The sequence below is a fragment of the Sebastes umbrosus genome, chromosome 15 (assembly GCF_015220745.1).
Source record: "Sebastes umbrosus isolate fSebUmb1 chromosome 15, fSebUmb1.pri, whole genome shotgun sequence".
Lineage (NCBI taxonomy): Eukaryota > Metazoa > Chordata > Actinopteri > Perciformes > Sebastidae > Sebastes > Sebastes umbrosus.
In genome coordinates, this window is record NC_051283.1 from 3,928,877 (window position 1) to 3,950,474 (window position 21,598).

The 21,598-nt window shown below is 40.3% G+C and overlaps 1 protein-coding gene across 1 annotated transcript; it reads right to left on the reverse strand.

Annotated features, from left to right (window-relative positions):
- Window positions 1–7,925: 7,925 nt before the first annotated feature.
- On the reverse strand, window positions 7,926–17,592 carry LOC119503923 (chitin synthase chs-2-like). The gene is made up of 21 exons (XM_037795960.1): window positions 17,534–17,592; window positions 16,272–16,407; window positions 15,871–16,059; window positions 14,877–15,762; window positions 14,456–14,639; window positions 14,197–14,292; window positions 13,834–13,995; window positions 13,547–13,721; window positions 13,339–13,440; window positions 12,623–12,965; window positions 12,430–12,545; window positions 12,099–12,267; window positions 11,788–11,967; window positions 11,397–11,675; window positions 11,134–11,311; window positions 11,006–11,040; window positions 10,828–10,892; window positions 10,184–10,294; window positions 9,881–10,095; window positions 9,684–9,780; window positions 7,926–9,119 (listed from the first exon to the last, which is right to left on the reverse strand). Exons 1-21 carry the CDS (start codon window positions 17,557–17,559, stop codon window positions 8,994–8,996), a joined length of 3,870 nt encoding a protein of 1,289 aa, XP_037651888.1. The 5' UTR covers window positions 17,560–17,592; the 3' UTR covers window positions 7,926–8,993.
- Window positions 17,593–21,598: the final 4,006 nt, after the last annotated feature.

The window sequence follows — 21,598 nt, forward strand, 5'->3', positions numbered from 1 at the left end:
TTCTACAAAAGAAACTTAAGATAAATGTTGAAATAAATATGTCTGATGTAATGCCATATTGTAGTCAAGATAAGATTGAAAATAACATGCTGTATATCATACAACTATTTATTATTTTTGGAAAAATCCATAATTAATGCCAACTTTCCGGCACTTTATTAATGAATTCAAACAATATAGCACCATCTTACCCAATGTGAAAAACAAAAAGACCTTTAAAGGTCCCATATCGTGCTCATTTTCAGCTTCATGCTTGTATTTTGGGTTTCTCCTAGAACATGTTTACATGCTTTAATGTTCAAAAAACATTAATTTTCTCGTACTGTCTGCCTGAATATACCTGTATTCACCCTCTGTCTGAAACGCTCCGTTTTAGCGCATTTCAACGGAATGGCAACATAATTGCTTTGCTAGGAAACAGCTTGGGTCCATGTTTACATCCTGTCAGTTGTCCTGTCATTCACATACACTGCAATAAGGAAATAAACTGGGACACATTTAGTATGTTTATATTTAAAACTGTGAAATGCTCTAAATATTGTATATTTGTGACATCACAAATGGACAGAAATCCTAACGGTTTGTTTCAAACGCACAGTTTCTGAATATGGGATGCGTGTATTTCTCCATGGATTGAGTGTTTTGATACTTTCACAGTATTTATATAGCACTTTAACCTGCTTTATAATATAAAAGACATGATAATCTCACTTTTTACAATATGGGACCTTTAACTTATTAAATGAATACACTATGGTGCATATAATACAAACCCTGGCAATTATGAAATATATAAGTAATTATTCTTGTTTTGTCTTTTTTTTTCATTTGTCTATGTATCTGTTTGTACCTCTGTAAACGAGCATGTGTTCAGTAAAAAATTTTTTTTTAGAGTCAACTGATTTATAATCTAATTAAATATAATTATAAGCGGCTCAACTTCCCCCAGGCCTGTTGGCTCAACTTCCCCCACCCACGCCATTTTGACAAACTCATATCATCCAGCAGTTTAGAGCTAACATCATGCTGACAAGGAACAAGGACTTCTTATATAATCTTTCAACTGTTACTTGAGTGTCGAATCGGTGACACACCACAAGATGGCGATGATGAACATAAAGGTGTTGCACTCTGCTCTCCACTACCTTCAGAGCGCCCTGGTAGTATGTATACGCCTTTATAGGAGGAACACGTTTGCAATTATTACAGTACGTAATGTAGCCAGGCAATTTGTGATGTGTGTTTGTTTTAGATACACTAATTATCCATTGCTGACGTTCAACTGGACTGAATTATTTAAGTGTCTCTTTATCCGGATGTGCCTCATGTTGTTCTGCCTGTTGACATTCGTACTGTATGTGCCAACTTGCACATCTGGCAGAACATCCCAAAAATTTGGGTATGGCACTCCGAGACTCCTGTGATTTATGTCTTAATTGCAATAATAATATATTAATTATTCAATAAGCTTTTAAAACTAAAGGTTAAGCAAGGTTAGTTCATTTGTAAAGCAGCGTTCAGACACAGATGGTTTAAAAAAAATCTGCTATAACACTGAGAAGTCATGAAAGTGGTTACTACCTAGTCTGCCTTAAATATAAATGACAATTGAGCACTTTAAATTGCTCAATTGCTTGTTTAGTGAGAAAATGCTGATTAAATTGAAGCAGTTTTCTGTTGTTAGAACTACAGGCAGGGCTGCATGGCAAACACCTTTCTTTAGGTTGTAATTCACTTCACATTATGATATGCAAAGCCTCACCTACAGTGCATACTGTATGTCTCACCTGCCCGAACAGAGTGTGCTCATTGTTCATTGTCATTACCTTCATAAACGCTGCTTGTTTCAAACCATGTAATCATTCAGCAATAAACTGTAATTTATTGTCCTTTGGCAATGCAGCAGTAAAAGTCATTCTGGTTGAGCAGCATTGTTGTGGGAATATCAGTAGAGCTCGAGTGCTGCACCGTGATCTACTTTTCAGACTGTAAACCTATAAGCTATAACCTGCCAGATGGTTTGTTTACACAGAACCATCTGGAAGTCGACGTTGAAAACTGTTTGGGAAATATTTGGCAGGTGATTGGATGAACCATCTGTCAATGAAATGCTTGCCAAAGCCTTCAGTAAGAGCCTTCAGTGCCATTCTTTTCAATAAAGAAATACTCTCCAGTTCTGATAAACCGGGGGTCTCCAACCAGTCGCTGCTCGCTCGCGACCCGTTTCTGAGTTACTCACTCAGAGAACGTTTAAACAAACTTGATAAGACAAAGTCACTTGGTAAACCTAAATTTCTATCCAATCCAATTCACAGACATCCCACACCCTTCTGACACAAACTGATTATTTGCCAATCAGCAGTCAACGAAGAGTTAAACGAGTTACGCTGCTGCCAAGTTTGGTTACGTCAGTGACGCCGTAACATTAGGCGATGTTAGCAGGCTAGCAACCACACCCCAGATTTGACAATGACCACGAAAAATAGCCAGGCCAAGAAAAGGCAAAAAACATTTTCATGAGGTATGGGAAACAGAGTTTTTTTTTCACGAATGTGAATGACAAGTGTGCGTGTGACTCATCTGCAGTGTGAGCGTGTCAGTCGGTAGAAGATGTAACGTCAAGCGCCAGTTCACCAAAGTCCAATGTAAAAGAGGTGATGACTGCGGTGGCTGAAACGTTATTCAAGGACCATAAAAGTAAGACAGAAATGATGTCTGCTATCGCCGATGTACAACTTGGTGCTAATACTGTGGCAAGGAGAGTGTCTGTGGATGCTGTGGAGCAGATAAAGAAGATGTTAATTAAGATGTTTTGATAAAAAATGTGAGTGTTGGATATCAACATTTTCTAAATGTTCACACAAAAGAAGCTTATTCAGCTGGTTTTGGTGGAGCTGAGCGATGTGAATAAATGTTAATAATGATATAAAGTATGAGTAGCTCTCGGCCACTTTCATTTTGTCAAAGTAGCTCTCAGAGGAAAAAAGGTTGGAGACCCCTGTGATAAACTGATGCTGTTGCAGCATCAACGCTGCATCAACCTCTTCAGGAGTTGTTCATTGTTGTTCAGAGCACACAGTCCCCTCTCCGTGTCGTCACACACACACCTAGCCACGTAGCTGCCAGTAGCTCCTCACGGGACACCGATTGGTTCTTCCAACCAGAAATTTGAGCTTTTCTTTTGGGGCATGCATCTCTGCAAACTGTTGGCTATAGTTTGTTTGTGTACAACGCACAGAGCTGGACATCAACAGGCAAGAAGCAGTGCGTCACAAATTGCTGCAAAAAACCTCAATTGTGACGTATATTCTGAATGTGCTGTATACATGTCCAAAGAATGCCCCTTAAACCTTAATAATATGAGGCCTAATTCAGAATATCCAAACAGAATATGCTGTTTACATGACCCGCATTGTCATATAGTGTAATATTAGTGTGCATGTAAACGCAGTCACTGTTATTTGAGACATTATTATTAAAAATATTTAAAGTCAAATAATTTGTTCAGCTTGGTGAGTGACTGTAGAATAGGCCTTCCTAATGGTGGACTTGTTGACTTCCATGGCTCTGTTATTGTGCATGCTTAATTAACTGGCACACCTAATTGGGCCATCACCACTTTTATTAATTACTCCACCCTCATGGAGCTCCCATGCTCCACTTTGGTGTGTCTGTGGTATCAGATACAGGATTAACTCTGCTGCCAGCACCATAACTTCCTCTAGTTGGTACTCAGCCCGATCCAATGAATAACTGTTTTTTGTTTACATTTTCATTTTTATTAATTAAATCTCAGATTTCAAGAATAAAGTCATAATATTCCGAGAAAAAAATCGTAGGTTTACGAGAAAAAAAGTTGTAATATTATGAGAATAAAGTAATAATATTCTAAAGTAGTAATGTTACATGTTATTTTCTTTTCTACTCATAAGGTTATGACTTTATTCTCGTAATATTACAACTTTTTTTCTTGTAAAGTTATGACTTTATTCTCGTAATATTACGAATTTGGTCTCATAATATTACGACTTTATTCTGGAAATCTCTGATTTTTTTCCCCTCAATGTATCCCTAATACTCCGTAGTGCATTTGCACTTTGGCCCTCACTGCATTAGACTTATATACTATAAACTTAGACTATAAACTGTGTTACATTCATCACAATGCTCAAATGTTTTGCGGCTCCAGACAGATTTTTTTTTTCTTTTTTGCCTAAAATGCCTCTTTGATAGTGAAGGTTGCCGACCCCTGGGATAGGTGGTTGCAGACCAGCCGCTCAAACACCTTCATGACAATAGAAGTCAGAGCAACCGGCCTGTAATCATTCAAACAGCCAACATTAGACTTCTTGGGGACAGGGATGACCACAGCAGATTTAAAACAGGCAGGGACCTTGCATATACGAATAGACCAGTTCAAAAATATCTGTGAAAACAGAGGCAAGTTGGTGAGCAGAGCTCTTAAGAGTGAAAGCAGACACACAGGTCTGGACCTGCTGCCTTCCTAACATTTTGTTTTGCGCAGCAGACAATGACTGAGAGACAGAGGAGAGGCAGAAGAAGTGAAGATAATGTTGTTTAAACCAGTTACAAACAGGCTAATTAGTGAAAAAGATTAAACTAATTATAGAGTTAGATTCCAGTGGTGGCTGCGTAGGATTGTTTCTGAACTCGTATGTTCCAAACATTTCCAATAACTCCAGAGCGTTAAAATTTAAATATTCAGATTCAATCCGTATTTGTTGGAGTTTAGCATTTCAAAAACAACATTTTCACTGAGGTCCAAAAAACAGTTTGCTCTCCCGCTTGCCTTATAAAAGGAGGCACACACTAATGAGTTATATTCGTTAAAGAAAGTTGATTAAATTAACTCAGACTAACTCCATTATTCTGACTTTATTCAAATTGGGGATTTTGTTTGAGGGGCGTCAACCTCTATAAAACCGTAGTGACCAGGTACAAAAAAATTAAAAAGGTATACAAAGTGCTAAAGACAGCAGAGTGTTGTATAAAGTGCATCAGTGTGTTGTTGCTGCTTTGAAAGAGTAGTTCAAGAGCATGTGTGTATCATTTTGTTGCAAAAATGCCATTTTGAAAAAGGATTGTGAGGTTTTGATTGCAGAGTTTTGACACAATGAGCCAAATTCTGCAACAAGCGTGTAAGCAGTCCCCCCAAAAAACAAAACAGAGGTAAGATGTTTTGATCTCTAGCTTGTTTACTATGACTGTATTCTTGATAAACCTGCTTAGCATGAGCTGAAAGGTTGTAAATCATCACACAAGTGAGGACTTAATGTAAATAGTATGTGAGCAAAGCATGAGGAGTATGTATTGTATGTAAACATTAATTTGCCTTGGCTTGCATCCATGAAATGTCATATTTTGCGTAGTGAGTCTGTAAGACGTCAGCATATACAGCCCGTTCTCATTCCCAGGGCATCAAATACCGAGGCTTCGTCACAGCCGGTCGGCGTGTGATACTGCTGTACAACGCACCCCCTTGGCAGCTTTCCATTAACTCAACATATTCTCAAACGGTTCGTATAATATCTTAATAATAATACGAAAATGTATTCCCCATTTTTCATGTGTTTTCCTGCGTAATGTCCAGAAACACGTGTCGATTTCCACTCATTACATGCATACAGTCTTTTCAAAATAAAATTCCGTCTTCAAAGTAAACAACTTCCTTAGGTTTAGGCAACAAAAGTACTAGTTTGGCTTAAAATAACGAAGTGGCGTTACTTAAAGGGACTGTTTGTAAGAATCGTGAAATTGCTTGTTAACAGCGACACCTGTGGCCGTTAAGTCAACGAAAGTCAGCGTCCTGTTGCGCGTGCTCGCGCTTGTGTTCGCTCTACACGGACATGAACGAGCATCGCTTAGAACAGTGAGGCGACACACGTCAGCTAAAACCACAATATCACTCTATATTTCAGCTGCTTGGCAGTAATGTTAGCTGACCAGACGAAGGTCTCTCCATGAATCAATGCTGATCCTAGTGTTGGCTTTTCCTGCCTCAGCCTCCCGACCGCGGCCGGAGGGAACAGAGGAGACACCGGAGTTTTGGTCGGAGACGATAACGTTTCTCTCTGCAGAGCCCCGTCACTTCACAAGACACGGGAAACCTCTGTTGGTCTGGAGGAGCTGCAGCATTTATTTCTGCACAAACGTCCACTGTACATTCACTAGATATTCACAGAGTTAAACTAACTCGTCTGCAGCGTGTAGTGTGCGCTCATGCTCGTGAGAGTGGAGCGAAAGAGCGAGAACGAGCGCATTGTGTGAGTGAAGGCAGGCAGAGGAGCAGAGTACAGCAGAGACTCCGGTCCTGAAGACCAAAGCTACGGTCTCCCCCGCGTCCTCCGATCGCGGCAAACACTGTTTAACAGACAGGCTTCATTTGAAAGAACTTTGCGGTTTTGGTGCTTAGTTTGTGTTGGAGTCTGAGTCTGAACAGCGTAGCCACACGCGAGCGTGCATGGGACACCGACCCGCAATGATTTCTACGTGTAAGAAGTTACAAACAGTCCCTTTAAGTACGTCAGTTATGTGACAAATAAATCAACGTTGACTTCTGGTTTCACACGGGACACAAACAACGGTCTGCTGGGCGAAAGTCCGGTGTTTTCTGACCCACCCATCAACCCTCACCTCCTCCCTATTTCAGAGAGAGTGTTTCTATCGAGCGTTCCTATTGGCTATGCTCCGGCTGGTGGGCGGTACTTGGTATGCGGAGAGAAATAGTCATTACAGTAACAGAATATCGATTCATATCTGATCAGCGCTGCATACTTTGACCGTTCGATCGGAGTTGGCGAGTGATTGCAGCTGCCCGGAGACGGCAAGGCTCCATCTCGGCTCTGATTGGTTGTTTTCCTCCGCTCTGTGAAATCCTGCAGATGCCGTTTGGAGCACCGGAGGACACAGAGGCACATCATTTTCTTTTACCTGTCTCGACTACTGTCAGGATATAGTGACCGTTTTATAAAAATATCTTTTTTTAATCATATTTGCTCCATTTCTACCCACTGCAGCTTTAATGAAACTATTTCTGAATTCACTTTAGGGCCAAACATGCCGATTCAAGTAAAGATAGATGTGTGTGTGTGAAACAAAACTAAACATATCATACATTTTAATTACATGTGTCGTGTGTTGTATTTCTAGGTGTAGTCATGTACAGTCACGCAGTTCAGGAGCTCCACCTGTACTCACAGGGGTTTGACCTTTTGCCGTTTGTTTTTTTTGTTGAGAATGATTAAAGATAATTTTTACCCTGAGGAGGCTGGACTCGAGGAAGCGGGAAGTCACAGAAGACATTTTTCTATAATCGACCACAATTATTCCAGTCTTACAAGTTAGACAGTCAGATGAATTCACATAATGTTAGAACGAGAGGGTGTCACCTAGAAGATGATGTTATGAAACAAAGCAACGTCTCTGACAGAACCCCTGAGGGCTGAAACTGTACAGGAAATAGACTTATTGAAAACAGTCTTATAGTCTTGGTGGGAAACCACCTAAATGAAGAATTCCAGTGTATTATCTTTTCCGTGGACATCTCTCTCAAAGCCAGAAACCAGATTAAGTCTCCGACTGGTGATAAAGTCTGGAGCTGTTCTATAGACAATGAATGGGAGACTAATTTTGTGGACGCACAGATTGTTTGTTTTCTTTTTTTCACACCCAAATGAGCTTTATTCTATAATAATGTTGTACATGAATACTTAGAACATTCCCATCTATAGAACATCTTTTCCACACAGCATTTCCACACTTTATACTCGATGTTTACACCGAGTATAAATTAAAGTGTCTACAACTTGTCAAATCTCTTTCATGTGTTAAACATGAAATTGCTATCCACAATAACTGTTGCACAAACAGTATTTCATTTGAATAATAACAGACAAGTCACCAAATTATTCATATTTGTCACAAAGTGCTTTATTGAGAAACAAAAACGAGGACACAACTTCAAAACAGACAACTCTCATCATTGCATTAAAAAGGTGACATTACACAGCATAAACAATCCTTTTTCCTTCATTCAACAATACACATAAACAAAGATCATAATTTGGCATTTGGTGCAGTTTCTCGTTACAGTTTTGGCGGCCAATGTGCCTCCTCTGATAGACACAACGTCACCACCAGCAGCTTCTTTTTTTACCCATCAGAAAACAACTTTTAAGAGGAGTTTTATTACATCTAGTGCAAGGAAGGTGAAATTCCTGAAAAAAATATAATGTAGCTGGGTTTCTACATTTTGTAAGATTTGGGATGTTTTAAACATAGTGTAAAACATACTGTCAGCATGTAAATATACTTGACAACGACCACAGCAGAAAATATTATACTGCGTGTGCTCTCTTATGATCTAAAACAAACATCGGGCAGTTTTTTTTCAAACAGTTTATCAGTTAATCTCTTTGACATTTCTTTAAAGATTCCCTGATTCAGGACTTTCCTGATTTTTCAGGATTCACGTAACGATTTGCCCAACTTCTGACTAGATTCCTCTGACCTTTTTTTCACTGTTAAAAGAACTGTCATTCCTCTTCACATCTGTCACCTCATGTATCTGAACTTCATTCACTCCTCTTTCACAGTACAATGTATTAAATGCCTTAAACACAGAGGCAGTAAACTCAAAGAAGATTTACAGTGGAACATAACTTCAGATCCTTCATAAAATAACATTGATAATGTTGCATTTACTGACCTGATTGTTGTCTGGTGCTTTTTATTTGCACACAACACTCACACACACATGTTTTATACTATTTCATCTAGAATATACATTATTTGTTTTCTGCAAAAACAGTTTGTGACAAACTGGTTCAATGAAACATCATTTTATAAATAAATTGCACTTGACTAGATGTAAACATAAATTATTTTATACAAAATAAAGACATTTTTGGGTGAAATCCCACATACAGTGTACATTTTAAAGTGCTAAAAAGTGTTGTACACAGGATTTGTGTTTACACCATAGTCCCTCCTCCGTCAGTACTTCTCGAGTAGTACTCTTCGTCGTCGCTGTCTTCAAATTCAGAGTCGCTTGACTCCTCGGTGATGGTTTCGATGTTGGACTCGGAGACAGATTTAAGCTGGGAGGAGAAAAAACAGGAACGTCAGCTCACTTAAATGGTACCACACCTGAAACACTTCTGTCAGGTGGCAAAACTATTTGTTCTAGTTTAGAACAATAGGGGATGGGTGTGGTACAGTCAGTACATTCAGTCTCGACTGGTATCATTAATTAACGAAAAGTATTTGTAGGGCAATTAAGTGTTATTAGCAGCCTACGTAGCGAATCCTGCTCATGTTTCCTTTGTGGAGATAAGTATCTATTCTAAGAATAGCAATGAAAGCTGTTTGGACACCTCATGATGGTGAAATGTTGGAGAACAAAGAATTAAGAATTATTGTTAGTTCTAGTATCAAGTCATAAAGATAGTAATTGTAGAGTAGCAGCAGCAGTAGAGTAGCTGCTGCAGTATTACTAGTTACAGTCAAATGACATTCCCCTTGTTAGAAATTAAATGACCCCAGCACAAGATCCCCCAGGATCCCCAGAAACAAATTGTGATAACTAAAAGGAAAAAAAACAAAAAAAACAATCACATGCTGGTTACAGTAGTAGATGTAACAACAGTAACATTTATTAATACCTTTTCGCCTTTCATGTAAATGGGTTCGATTGGTTCAGGTTTTGGTTCTCTGGGCTCTGTGTCCAGAAAGGCCACATAATGGATCAGAGTGTAGATTCTGGATGAAGACAGAACAGGAAAGTTAAATATCATAAAAAAAAAGATTAACGTACATATGAATATCAGTAAAAATCCAGCTATTTGATGCAAGCGGTCACCTGTGGTAGAACATGGCAAGGAACTGGATCACAACCGATGTCGCGAATCCCAGAATGAACATGAAGGCGATGGGATCGATTTGTACATTTTCTCCGGTGAACTCGAGGTTGAGGTCGACCTTGGGGAGCTGGATGGAGAAGGAAGCCTCGAAGAGCTGGAGGGTAAATGTTGCCACTAGCCACAGGGCGTTCAAAATGAAGAAGGCGAAGTTTATCTGTACATAATGAGAAAGATGAGATTGGTTTAAAATGAATTGCACAGTGTTTTTTCCGTAGATATGTAGCGTAGTTCAGCTCCCCCACCTTGTTCCTCAGCGCTATCAGGTCACTGGCGATCTTTTTCTGTCTCTCTTTGTCGTCCACCAGAGGTGCCAGGTACTTCCTCTGAAGCTCTATAAAGAACTCCTCCTCCTCCTACAGAGTAAAACCTTTCAGTTAATTATTCTGTTATTTGTGCATGTTCTGTTTGTGCATCACTAATGACCTCCTCATGGCAGCTGACTCCAGACTGTTAACTATACTCATCCTCCTTGAATGAGTATAGTTAACTCCCTCCCACCACCAGACATCTGTAACATTGACTCACTCTCCACTTTTAAATCTCGTCTCAAAACACATCTCTTTAAACTGGCATATTCACTTTGATCATTATCCATCTGGTCCCATGGATCATCTGTACATAATGATTTTATAATGATTTTATACACTGTAAATTTGTTTTTGTTAATTTTATTATTTATTGTTACATTGTTAACCATTTTTTGCTCTGCCTTGTAGGGTGACCTTGAATGTTTTGAAAGGCGCTCATCAACAAAATGTATTATTATTATTATGTTTGGACATAACTAAAAAACTATCTGAAGTGTCAGATTTCACCTGAATATGGTGAGCATTATTTTTACAGTGGCAGTTGATCGCGCTAACCTGATAAAACGAGACATACACACCTTGTCGAGTGATTCCTCCTCCAGCTGCATTTCATCGGATAAACTCTGTAGTTGTGTGACAAAACCTGGAGAGAAGAGCAAGACACAACGGTATTAGATAACATTTGGTATGAAGTGAGCTGGAATTTTTTTTGCCAAAAACAATCACGCAGATTTTTGCAAAATTGTTTGAACTTACATTGGTTAGGAGAGTCGAAAACAGGCTCTGCTTGCCTGAAACACAATCAGAAAAAGGATTAGTGTAATCTCACACTTTGTAATGCTGGCACATTGCATTTCAATCGATGTTCCACCTTTAGGACTTACCTCCGTTCCTCTAGGATCCCTTCGTCCCCCACAAAAGTGTTTTGAGGCTGGATTTCAGGCTGTTCGGCCTCTACGATCAAGTTCTCCTGGTTGACAGGGATCGGCACGGCTACAGATGTCTGGTTGTTTTTTTTACAACATTTGCACCACGATGAGAACCGTTGAAAGGCGTTTTTGGCTGCAAGAGTGAAAATCAGCTTAAGTTCAGTCAGCACGAACAATAATACTGGTCTAATGTTGCACTGTTTCAACCCGGTATCTACCTTTCTGGGTTTTCGTTTCCTTGGCGACGGGTTCTGCTATGACAGCACCACCGGCAGGTTTTGACTCTCGGGTGCCCCAGGACACGTTGTTCATGTTGACCATGGAGTAGATGGTGAGCAGCAGGTAGGCGCTGGGTATGCAGATGATGTAGAGAAAGCCGTGGAACACCAGCTGTATTTCCTGAGGATGCATTATCGCAGTGATGATGTAAATCGTGGCCATGCCGATGACGAAAATGCTGCTGGGTGTCAGGATGGTTTTGTCCTTCACCATCGAGCCTGGAGAAAAATAAAAAGGGTGTTACGATTAAAGCAGCTTCAGGCGGTTCTTCTAAAGAAGGTTTTATCAAATAAAGTCGCTAAATATATGAATATGCTGAATGTAACTTACCGATAATGGACATCGTCACCACCAACATGAGGAATGCGTATATAATACTCATGAATGCTGCGACAGTGATCTGAGTGTCCGATTTGAGTTTGAAGCAAAGAGCCAGGTAGATGACCGGAGGTATCACAGCCAGGACCAGGGCACCACTGGCATGTATTTCAAAGATGAAGGTCAAACTACCTGTAGACCACAATAAGAGGCACATACACATTTTATTTTTCCCATTTATTTCAATAAACATTCTTAAGATAATCATATGAAGTCCAGTTGATGTCAGAAAAAAATTACGTCCATAAACACAAAACACGCACCTGCGATCAAAAGGCAGATGGTGGCAGGGGCCAGGATGGCTGAGGTGATGGCAAAGAGCTGGTAGAACATGAAGGGTTTGGACATCGACCGGTTTCTCTTGGAAATTACGCTGGTGTTGCCCAGCAGATCCACGACGTTGGCCAATGTGGACGGTCCCCATCGCCGACGCTGAAGGTGACAAATCATCATTAGCACGGCTGATTATTTTGTTTGATGACAAATGAGGTTCAGAGATATGCAGTTTCTGAGTATCGGAAGCAAATATATTAAATGTTGGAAGATGTTTCATTTGCCATCATAATATTAGTGGAAAGGTTCTGCAGCACTCACCTGGTTGTAGAGTTCTTTGAAGTCCTCAGGTGCATTGGTGTAAGCATCTGATGCTGCGTTGTACTCCACCCTCCATCCCTGCTTCAGTAGCAGAGTACACAGCCAGCGGTCCTCACCTGAGGGGAACAGAAAATGTTATTACATGTGAGCGGAGGAGGGGGGAGACCCAAGTCCCATCAAACAACATCCTTACCTTGATCGTATTGGATGTAGTGGCTCGCCTCCGTGGACTTGGTAGAGTATCTCTTCATCACGTTGTCGTCCATCAGCGCCTCGGCTCGGAACAGACTGAAGCAGCCGGGGCTGCACAGCACGCATCCAATCACGTGCTCCGCTGTCTTCTGCAGCCAATGACTGACCGCGTACTCAAACTTCTGGAACCAAACCGCGGGACCTGATCCGGTGGGGTGAATCCTGCCGCACGCTGCCCCGACAGCTGGGTACATTTTCAGACGATCAATGAGCAGCATCACAGCAGCCGGCTGGAAGTCTGTGTCCCCATCTAAAGCCAGGATGTAGGTGTTGTGCTTCTCTTTCTGGAGGAACAAACACAGATTTACATTTAAGGTTTGTTTAGAAATACTGTTACAAGCGGCCGAAATGGGTTTTACTCAGGAGGGCGTCTCCTTTAGAGATAGGGTGAGTGCTCAGTCATCCGTGAGGGACTCGAAGTACAGCCGCTACTCCTTTGCGTTGAAAGGAGCCAGCGGAGGAGGCCACGGGGAAGACCCAGGACTAGGTGGAGAGATTATATCTCCACACTGGCCTGGGAACGCCTTGGTTTCCATTAACACAGTCAGAGCTGGTTAATGTGCCCCGGGAAAGGGAAGTTTGGGGTCCCTTGCTGGAGCATACAAAAAAGTATGTCCACAGTAGTGTAGCAAGTCCCCAGTAGTGTAGTTGTCTTACCTGTACCGCTGCTTTCAGCTCAGCCTCGTCCTCTCCCTTCTGCCAGCGTGCGTAGTATTTGGTCATGAGTTTCCAGCCCAGAAGATAGTAAAGGTACATGACCTGGAAAATAAGAAATAAGAATTAACAAAACTAATGTGACCCAATATGAACTGTAATGGTACGTGTAAATGTACCTTCTGGTATCTGCAAGTGGTTATTTTCCTACCTGAGACCATCTCTTCTTGTGGCGGATGAGTTCTTTGTCCTTGAAGTGAGCTATGATAACATTCCCATGAGGCATGGTGACCACCAGCCGACCGCCGTACGGCGTCCTTATGATCCTCTGATCAGGGACATGCTTCTTCTTTTTGAAGACGCTTTCATCAATGTTTGTGAAGATGCTGATGACAGAGAATGAGAGAACTTTGATAGTAACTTTCAAAGGACAAATTGTTAAATGTAACAGTAAAATTGTACAGAAACTACAGAGCATATTCTGAATATGGTTCTTACCCGTAAACTTCTGTGAGGATTTGCACAAGGGTCGCTGCATATTTGTTGAGGTGACGCCCCCGACTCCCATCGACCTCTTCAAACGCGTCATCAAAGTAGATATGGGTTTCAAAGGTGAAATCACTGTGCTTTGCGTCTATCTTTGGTCTGTACTTGTCCAGTCTGCAGTGTACAGAGAAAAATAAAGAAGAACTGTTAGTGAAATCTACCATGATAGTAAGTAAATGTTGTGGTTGCTAAGAGTACACTGCTAAAACTGTCAAGGACACAAACTCTTGGGAAATACAATTGATCCAAAAAGAAAAGTATTTGCCTCAAGGAGTCAACAGAGACATAGTTAGATGAATGGAAAGAAAAGCTCACCTGAATATTGAGATAATGATGTTTATCATCTCATCGTAGGTTTCGTGCCACATGGTCGCGCACAGATACACCATCGCTGTATCAAATGCCCTGAAACTGGACAAGATTTGCAAATGTTAGGATTTTTATTTTTTTTTTGGAGAAGCGACAATGTAACTCTAAAACCAACCAGTCCAAACACACCTCAAAGAATCAGAAACTTTGCTTTAGATGATTCTCGTGAGGACCTAAATGGAGGACTACTCCTACACACACTTACGTCTTTAACCTGGATTTGGTCTGGATGTCGAATCGGGTGTTGAGGAGCAGGGACTGCTCGATAAAGGGTCCCTCATACAGCCTCCTGATGAACAGGTCTTGGGTCCTCTGGATACGATACACATTGAGGTACCACAGATGGAGGGTTGCCAGCATAAGACCGAGCCACCAAGACACGGCTGAACCTGAAGGAAGATTAATAAAACACATTAGACGCAAATTCCAACTTTGGATACTGCAAAGTATTTTGATCTCTCTATTAGTGTATCCAGAAAAAATGCAGCACTAAATAATAAAACAACCATGCAAGGTTAACTGGTAATACTTCATGACAAATGGCCCAAGGACATACAGTAACCTTATTTTTGAGTATGATATGTGCCAAAATGGATTGTAACTTATATCGGGCTCTACTGTCTTACCTGTCAACATGCCGATGTCAAATATACTGGACATGTCCAGGAAGCACAGGGTGTGTGTAACATCATAAACCAGGTCTGGGAACACACTGGCATTCGCGGGGTTCAAGCTTATGTTTCGGGTATCTACGAAGTCATAGCAGTAGCTTGTGAAGTTGACTGCAGTCCCGTTCAGACTTATTCTGTAGTCTTGGTAGTAAACGATAACGGGGACGATGAACAGAACCATGATGGCCAGAGAGGCCAGGTACAGAGGCAGCATGAAGCAGCGTCGCAGGGCGTGCATCTTGCAGGCCGCCAATGAAAACCAGTGGCAGAGTGCAGAGGAGATCAGCTGGACCCCGATGATGATGCCTATAATTCTTGTCTCACGCCCCGGGATGGAGGTCACGGTGGCCCAGTCCATATTGTCCAGAGGGACGTAGGCTCCGACCACACAGATGGTCACCACGATCCTGAGCATGCTGGAGAGGATGTTGAGCATGTTCTGGGACTTGGTCATGTCTTTACAGAGGCCCCTGAGGAAGACGGAGGTGCTGTTCTCGCTGATCAGTCTGAAGTAGGTCTCCCACCAATTGAAAGACACCAAGAAGGTCCCGCCGACAGCCAGACCCACGTAAATGATCATCTTGGTATCAGTAAGATCCTTCGTGATGTACAAGTAGAGGAACAGGCCATGACCGAGCAAAATGAGGAAGAAGGCGGTGATGGACGGCAGCAGGAAGCGGTTTCTCTCCTTGGCGGTGCACTGAGTGATCACCTGTAGCAGCGAGGAGATGACGGCTACACCGTTCAGTATCGTCACGTTGGTCACGATGTCCAAGTGCGGCATTGCAACGAGGGTGAGAATCGCCGCACCCATAGCCACTATGAACTCAAAGAACAGAACCTGAAGAAGAAGAAGAAGAAGAAGAAGAAAATTATGAAATTCAACAACAGGTTCTGTTTTTGGCAGTCAACAAAAAATTAAATGAAGTTTGGAAATGTTGAGTCTTACCAGGGCAATAGTTGATTTTCTTGGCAGCTTTGATGTTTTGAGGCACGCCTTCCAAAGGCTTTTGAGAAATAGCGAGACGCTGGAAATGATGAGGACGCAGGCGATGCAAAGCAGAGCGACGGGCCTCATGTCATCTGGGAGGGTTTTTGTGCCTTCGTTGGCCAAGGTGATGAGAAGGAGGAACGTAGCCTGGAACGGAGTTATTAACATAGTCAATACCGTGATATATGAGGGCAGCTTCTCCATAGACAATGCATGGGTGTCTAACTTAATGTAATCCTGAAAATTAAATCTATATTCTCACAGCTCTGGTATGAACCAAAATGTGTTTTGGGTGCCAGAAAAAGTTTTTTCTGGCTACTTGCCAATAAATATACATAATAAAAAAAAGTATAGCAAACCTTGCTGCATAGCGCCAATCCAAACACAGTCACAGCGACGATACACAGAGAGATGATCTTTAGTAATTTGATCATCTTCCATGGCGTCTGTTCATCTTCAATTACGGGAACCTCTCGGCAGGTATCCCATGGCTTCCTATACAGTAGATAAAGTCACCAAAATGTCAAGATAATAAAATGCACGGTAAAAAATTGCAAATGTAAAAGTATTCATGATGTAATATATTTATGCCGTCAATAAATTAAAATATATAATCACGATTAAAGGCATGATTGTCCATAGTTTATCGAGATTATTCGCAAATTAATACACTTTTTTTTTTTAGGGAGATTTGACAGGTATTTAATACTCTTATCAACATGGGAGTGGGACTTGACTATGACTTGCCCCAAACTGCATGTGATTATCATAAAGTGGGCATATCTGTGAAGTGTGTAATGGAAATTCAATTAATATTCCGAGATGAGTCCTAATGAACGTTGAAATAAAGATTCTCGAAGATATGAAATGTCTTTGTTGTATTTTATTCTTGCAAGAAGAGGCACTGGTTATACAGAGTCACACAAAGTCTGCAGAAGAGTGCCCTGCAGGAGATTATTACAATGTGACTATATAGAAATATACAACAGGGACTTTGAGATAAGGAGTTGTTTTACTCAGACAGTGTCCCAGTAAAAGTCAACACTTTCCCACTACATGAGACGAAGAGCCCTCAGACAGTAACTACCCACTGTTGTTTCCATGACAGGGGTGACTGGCAAGTGCCCAGTCCCCATATTATCGCGTTAACTTTGACAGCCCTAAATATAATATAGATATATAGATTATAGATAGATAGATAGATAGATAGATACAACATAGCGGTAATTATATAAAATTTGTCTTCATGGAAGAAGTTGAAATAATAATTGATAATTGTCATTACATCTGCTTATGACTACATTATAATGTGGTATAAATCATTTATTATAGGTGTATATACGGCTTGATGAAAAGGAAAAACTGATGACCTACATAACTAATTGACCGGGTTTACTTAACATTAAAATATAAATAACTGTACCTACAGAAAAATATGAACCTACAAAATAAATAAACAAATAAATAAATAAATAAAAGTGAATAGCTTACTGAGTTTTCATTAATTAAATAAACATTGTCGGTAATAACTGGAAAATTTATTTATATTACAGAAATATCACTAAAAAAGATAATAATACATATAAATAAAATATAAATGAATAATGTAGACAAGACTTACGTGGTTAAATCTCTGTCGTCGTCCATTTTCGTTCCTGACTGTTATTGCAAATAGATGCTGACAGGTTCATGTCAGTATTTAAGCACAACACTCCTGGCATTGCTACTCTTTGGCCCATCCCACATTGACAGGCCACACCCAGCTCTCTGCAGGTGAGCACAGCAGAGCACTTTGCCAGGTAGTTACAGTGAGCAGTAATTAATTCAATAATGGCAAAGGAAATTGGTTGACCTCCTTACAGCGGTCACATAATCATGTATTGTATGTTTCTGTTGTACTCAGATCTTGTACTTAAATAAAAGTAGCAATACCACAGTGCAGGAATACTCTGTTACAAGTAAAAGTTATTTTTGTATTATTTAAAAGTATTAGCGTCAACATTTACTTAAAGTTCCAAAACTTTTATATTGAATTATTGATGTATTAATGCGTACATCACAGGCTGATAAAGGTGGAGCTAATTGTTTATATACACTGGTATTATGAGTCGAGCTTAGGAATCTAGGAATAGGAATCTGCAGTCTTTACGCAGCGCCATTAGCGGTACATTCATCATTAGTCACGGAATGTACAGGGCTGGGAACATCAATTGAAAAATCTTTTGTTCATTTTGCCTTGTGTGATTAAAGTCCAACCTGTCCTTAAAGGCTACAGTTTTTTCATTACTCCCCACAACGTCAAAGTCACGTGTGGAAAATGTCGTGCTGTTGTGGGACTGAAAATAGAAACTAAACTTTGGTTCAAAGCTCATGGGGTTTCCAAAGAAAGAGCATGATTTTACACATTCAACTGTAATATTTCTCGTCTACGTGTGGAAACTCGGCTTGAGAGTGTCACTAGATAAAAACAGCTCCACCAAACTTATAGATATCTTGCCATAAGTGTTGGGCAAGAGGGCATTTTGACCTTTCAGTGGGAGCTAGATAAAACAAATAAGGGAGTGCACCAGAATCATTAGTAATCTGGGGAGTATGAATATCAATTTCATAAAAAGAAATCTGGTCTGTTGTCGTCTATATCAGAATGATCTTTTTTGTCATTATACTCAGGTACAATGAAATTTCGCAGGCTTCTCTCGTTGTGAAGAATAAAAACAAATAAATAAAAAACAGTGATAAAAACGGTAATAGCAGCGCATAAATTTGAATTTACACATTTACAGAGGTGGAAGTTAATAGATAGATGTTTGAAAAAAAATCTTTTTTTATAATAATTTGTAATAATTTGTTGTCTTTGGTTGCAGTCTTTGAGGCTGTGTGTGTGTGCGTGTGTGTTCCTGTAATCAGTGGTGGATTAAGGCGGTCAGGGGCCCCTAGGCTACTGTGTTTGGGACCCCCACCCTTACTCAACATGCTTTAACGTTACCGGAAAAAAAGTTAGAGCCATGTGTAAAATCGTGCTAGGAATATATCATGGCCAGCACGTACACACTCGGGGAACACTGGCATATACACACACACACACACACACACTGACACAGCCTTTAAAGGTCCCATATTGTAAAAAGTGAGATTTTCTTGTCTTTTATATTATAAAGCAGGTTTAGGTGCCTTATAACTACTGTGAAAAACAAAACAGAACACTCAATCCATGAAGAAATACACTAAGCCTGTATTCTGAAACTGTGCGTTGTGATGTCACAAATCTACAATATAAAGACCATTTCACGGTTTTAAACGTAAACATTCTAAATGTGTCCCAGTTTATTTCCTGTTGCAGTGTATGTGAATGACATCAGCTGACAGGAAGTAAACATGGACCCAAACTGTTTCCTAGCAATGCAATTCCATTGCCATTCCATTGAAACGCGCTAAAACAGAGCGTTTCAGACAGAGCGTGAATACAGGTGTATTCAGACAGATAGTGCGAGAAAAATAATTAGTTTTTTTAACATTAAAGTATGTAAACATGTTCTAGTAGAAACCCAAAATACAAATATGAACCTGAAAATGAGCATGATATGGAACCTTTAAACTTCCACTTCTGGTCGGATCGCCCAAGATGCAAGTTAATGTAATGCCAGGTCTGAACAGGGCCTCTGCTGGCGAACTGTTGGGGGTCCAGGAGTGGGTCAGTGATGGTTTTGTGTTTGACAAGGCACTCAAATGACTTAACCACAGAGGTCAGGGTGACGGGTCTGTGGTATAAAAGGTCTATAGAATAAAGACTTGGTCCATAGAATAAACCTTTTAAAACAGAAAAATGTTTAGTTTAGACTAAATTACATCAACATATAAATGTTTATAAAAATCTCTCTTGCTGGTTAGTTTTTGTCAAAGACAAAACGAGGTCACCAGCTCTAATTCAATGTGATCAAAGGTTGTATCAGGGTGTAACAGGGTCTGATACGATCCAACTCTTATGTAACTTCTATAAATGGGACTTTTTTTCCTTGTGCAGGTGAGCAACATGAAAACAACCATAAAACATGATGCCGCACAAGACAAGCCGGCAAACCGGTGTACTTGTGTTTAATTTCCGTCTTAAAAAAAACAAGTCTTAACCAGGTATTTGTCGACAGATTTGTTCAAGAGGGAGGTTTGAATGATCATGACAGATTTGATTTTGATTTTATTTTATTTAAGATCCTCATTAGTTGGTGCTATAGCAACCAGCTAATCTTCCTGGGGTCCACATTAAGTCGGTGTCAACAAAAAGTAGAACAAAACAGAAATTTGTATATAAGAAACACTTCCAGAGGCCTGTACTACGAAGCGAGTTCAACATACCCAGGGTATCTTCTCGTTATCTGGCTTAACTAGCCCTAACAACAGAGATCTCGCTAAGCGGTCCTACGACGCTGGTTATTAACTCGGTAAATCAACCCAGGTTTTCCTAATCTCGTTATGAGCGCGTTCACATTAATGGGGCAGTGTTTGCAGTATCTGACCAATCGCAAACATGGACAAGTCTACTTGCAGCAGAGCGGCATATTTTACAAACGAAGAGCAAACTATAAGATAAATATGAAGAAGTTAAACACATAATCCAGGCTAAAAGTAACACAGTTGCAGCTGCCAAATGCAGGAAGGAGAGTTGGCAAAAAATCGCTGACTGTGTGAATGCGTAAGTTAACAGACTATAATATCACTGTACTGTATAATGTAAAGCATCAGCAGCACGCTCTCCACCGGTGTGTCGGGTGCACGGCAGTTATATTATAAGACAAACAGTGTTTGTCTTATAATATAACTGTCCATTTAGGGCACAAGTAGATCCGACTATAATTACATTAGTGTATTCCATTAAATTAATGTGATGCTTAGATGTCTTATGAGGGCGTTTTATACATGGTGTGTATGACAATTTAAGTGTGATTTTTTTAGCTGTCCAGCATAAGTTACCATGGCGATCTACCCCGGTAAGAAGTGATCCACCTTCATAGGACGGAAAACCCTGAAGGGTTAACCCTGAAGTTACCTCGATAACCGCAAATCCTGCTTCATAGTACAGGCCTCTGGTTGACTGCCGTGGTGAAAAAACATCTAAACATTTCGACGGCTCGCACGATGGCAAAACAACTTTTCATTTTGGCGCCGTTGGCCAGTTTACTGACAAAATAACTATAGCTTCTGAAGCATGAATGAAGTGTTTTTGGGAGAGTTACTACCTTTTTTAAACATGCAATAGATCTGTGACGTCCCATCAAACAGTTGTGGCATCTACACTTGTTTAGAGAAAGTTAAAGGTCCCACATTGTAAAAAGTGAGATTTTCATGTCTTTTATATTATAAAGAAGGTTTAAGTTCTATATAAATACTGTGAAAGTATCAAACGCTCAATCCACACATAAATACACACAGCCCGTATTCAGCAACCAGCCATCAGGATTTCTGTCCATTTGTCACAAATCTATAATATTTAGACAATTTCACAGTTTTAAACGTAAACATTCTAAATGTGTCCCAGTTTATTTCCTGTTGCAGTGGATGTGAATGACATCAGCTTTCAGGAAGTAAACATGGACCCAAGCTGTTTCCTAGAAACGCAATTCTGTTGCCATTCTAATGAAATGTGCTAAGACGGATTGTTTCTGATAGAGGATGAATACAGGTATATTCAGAC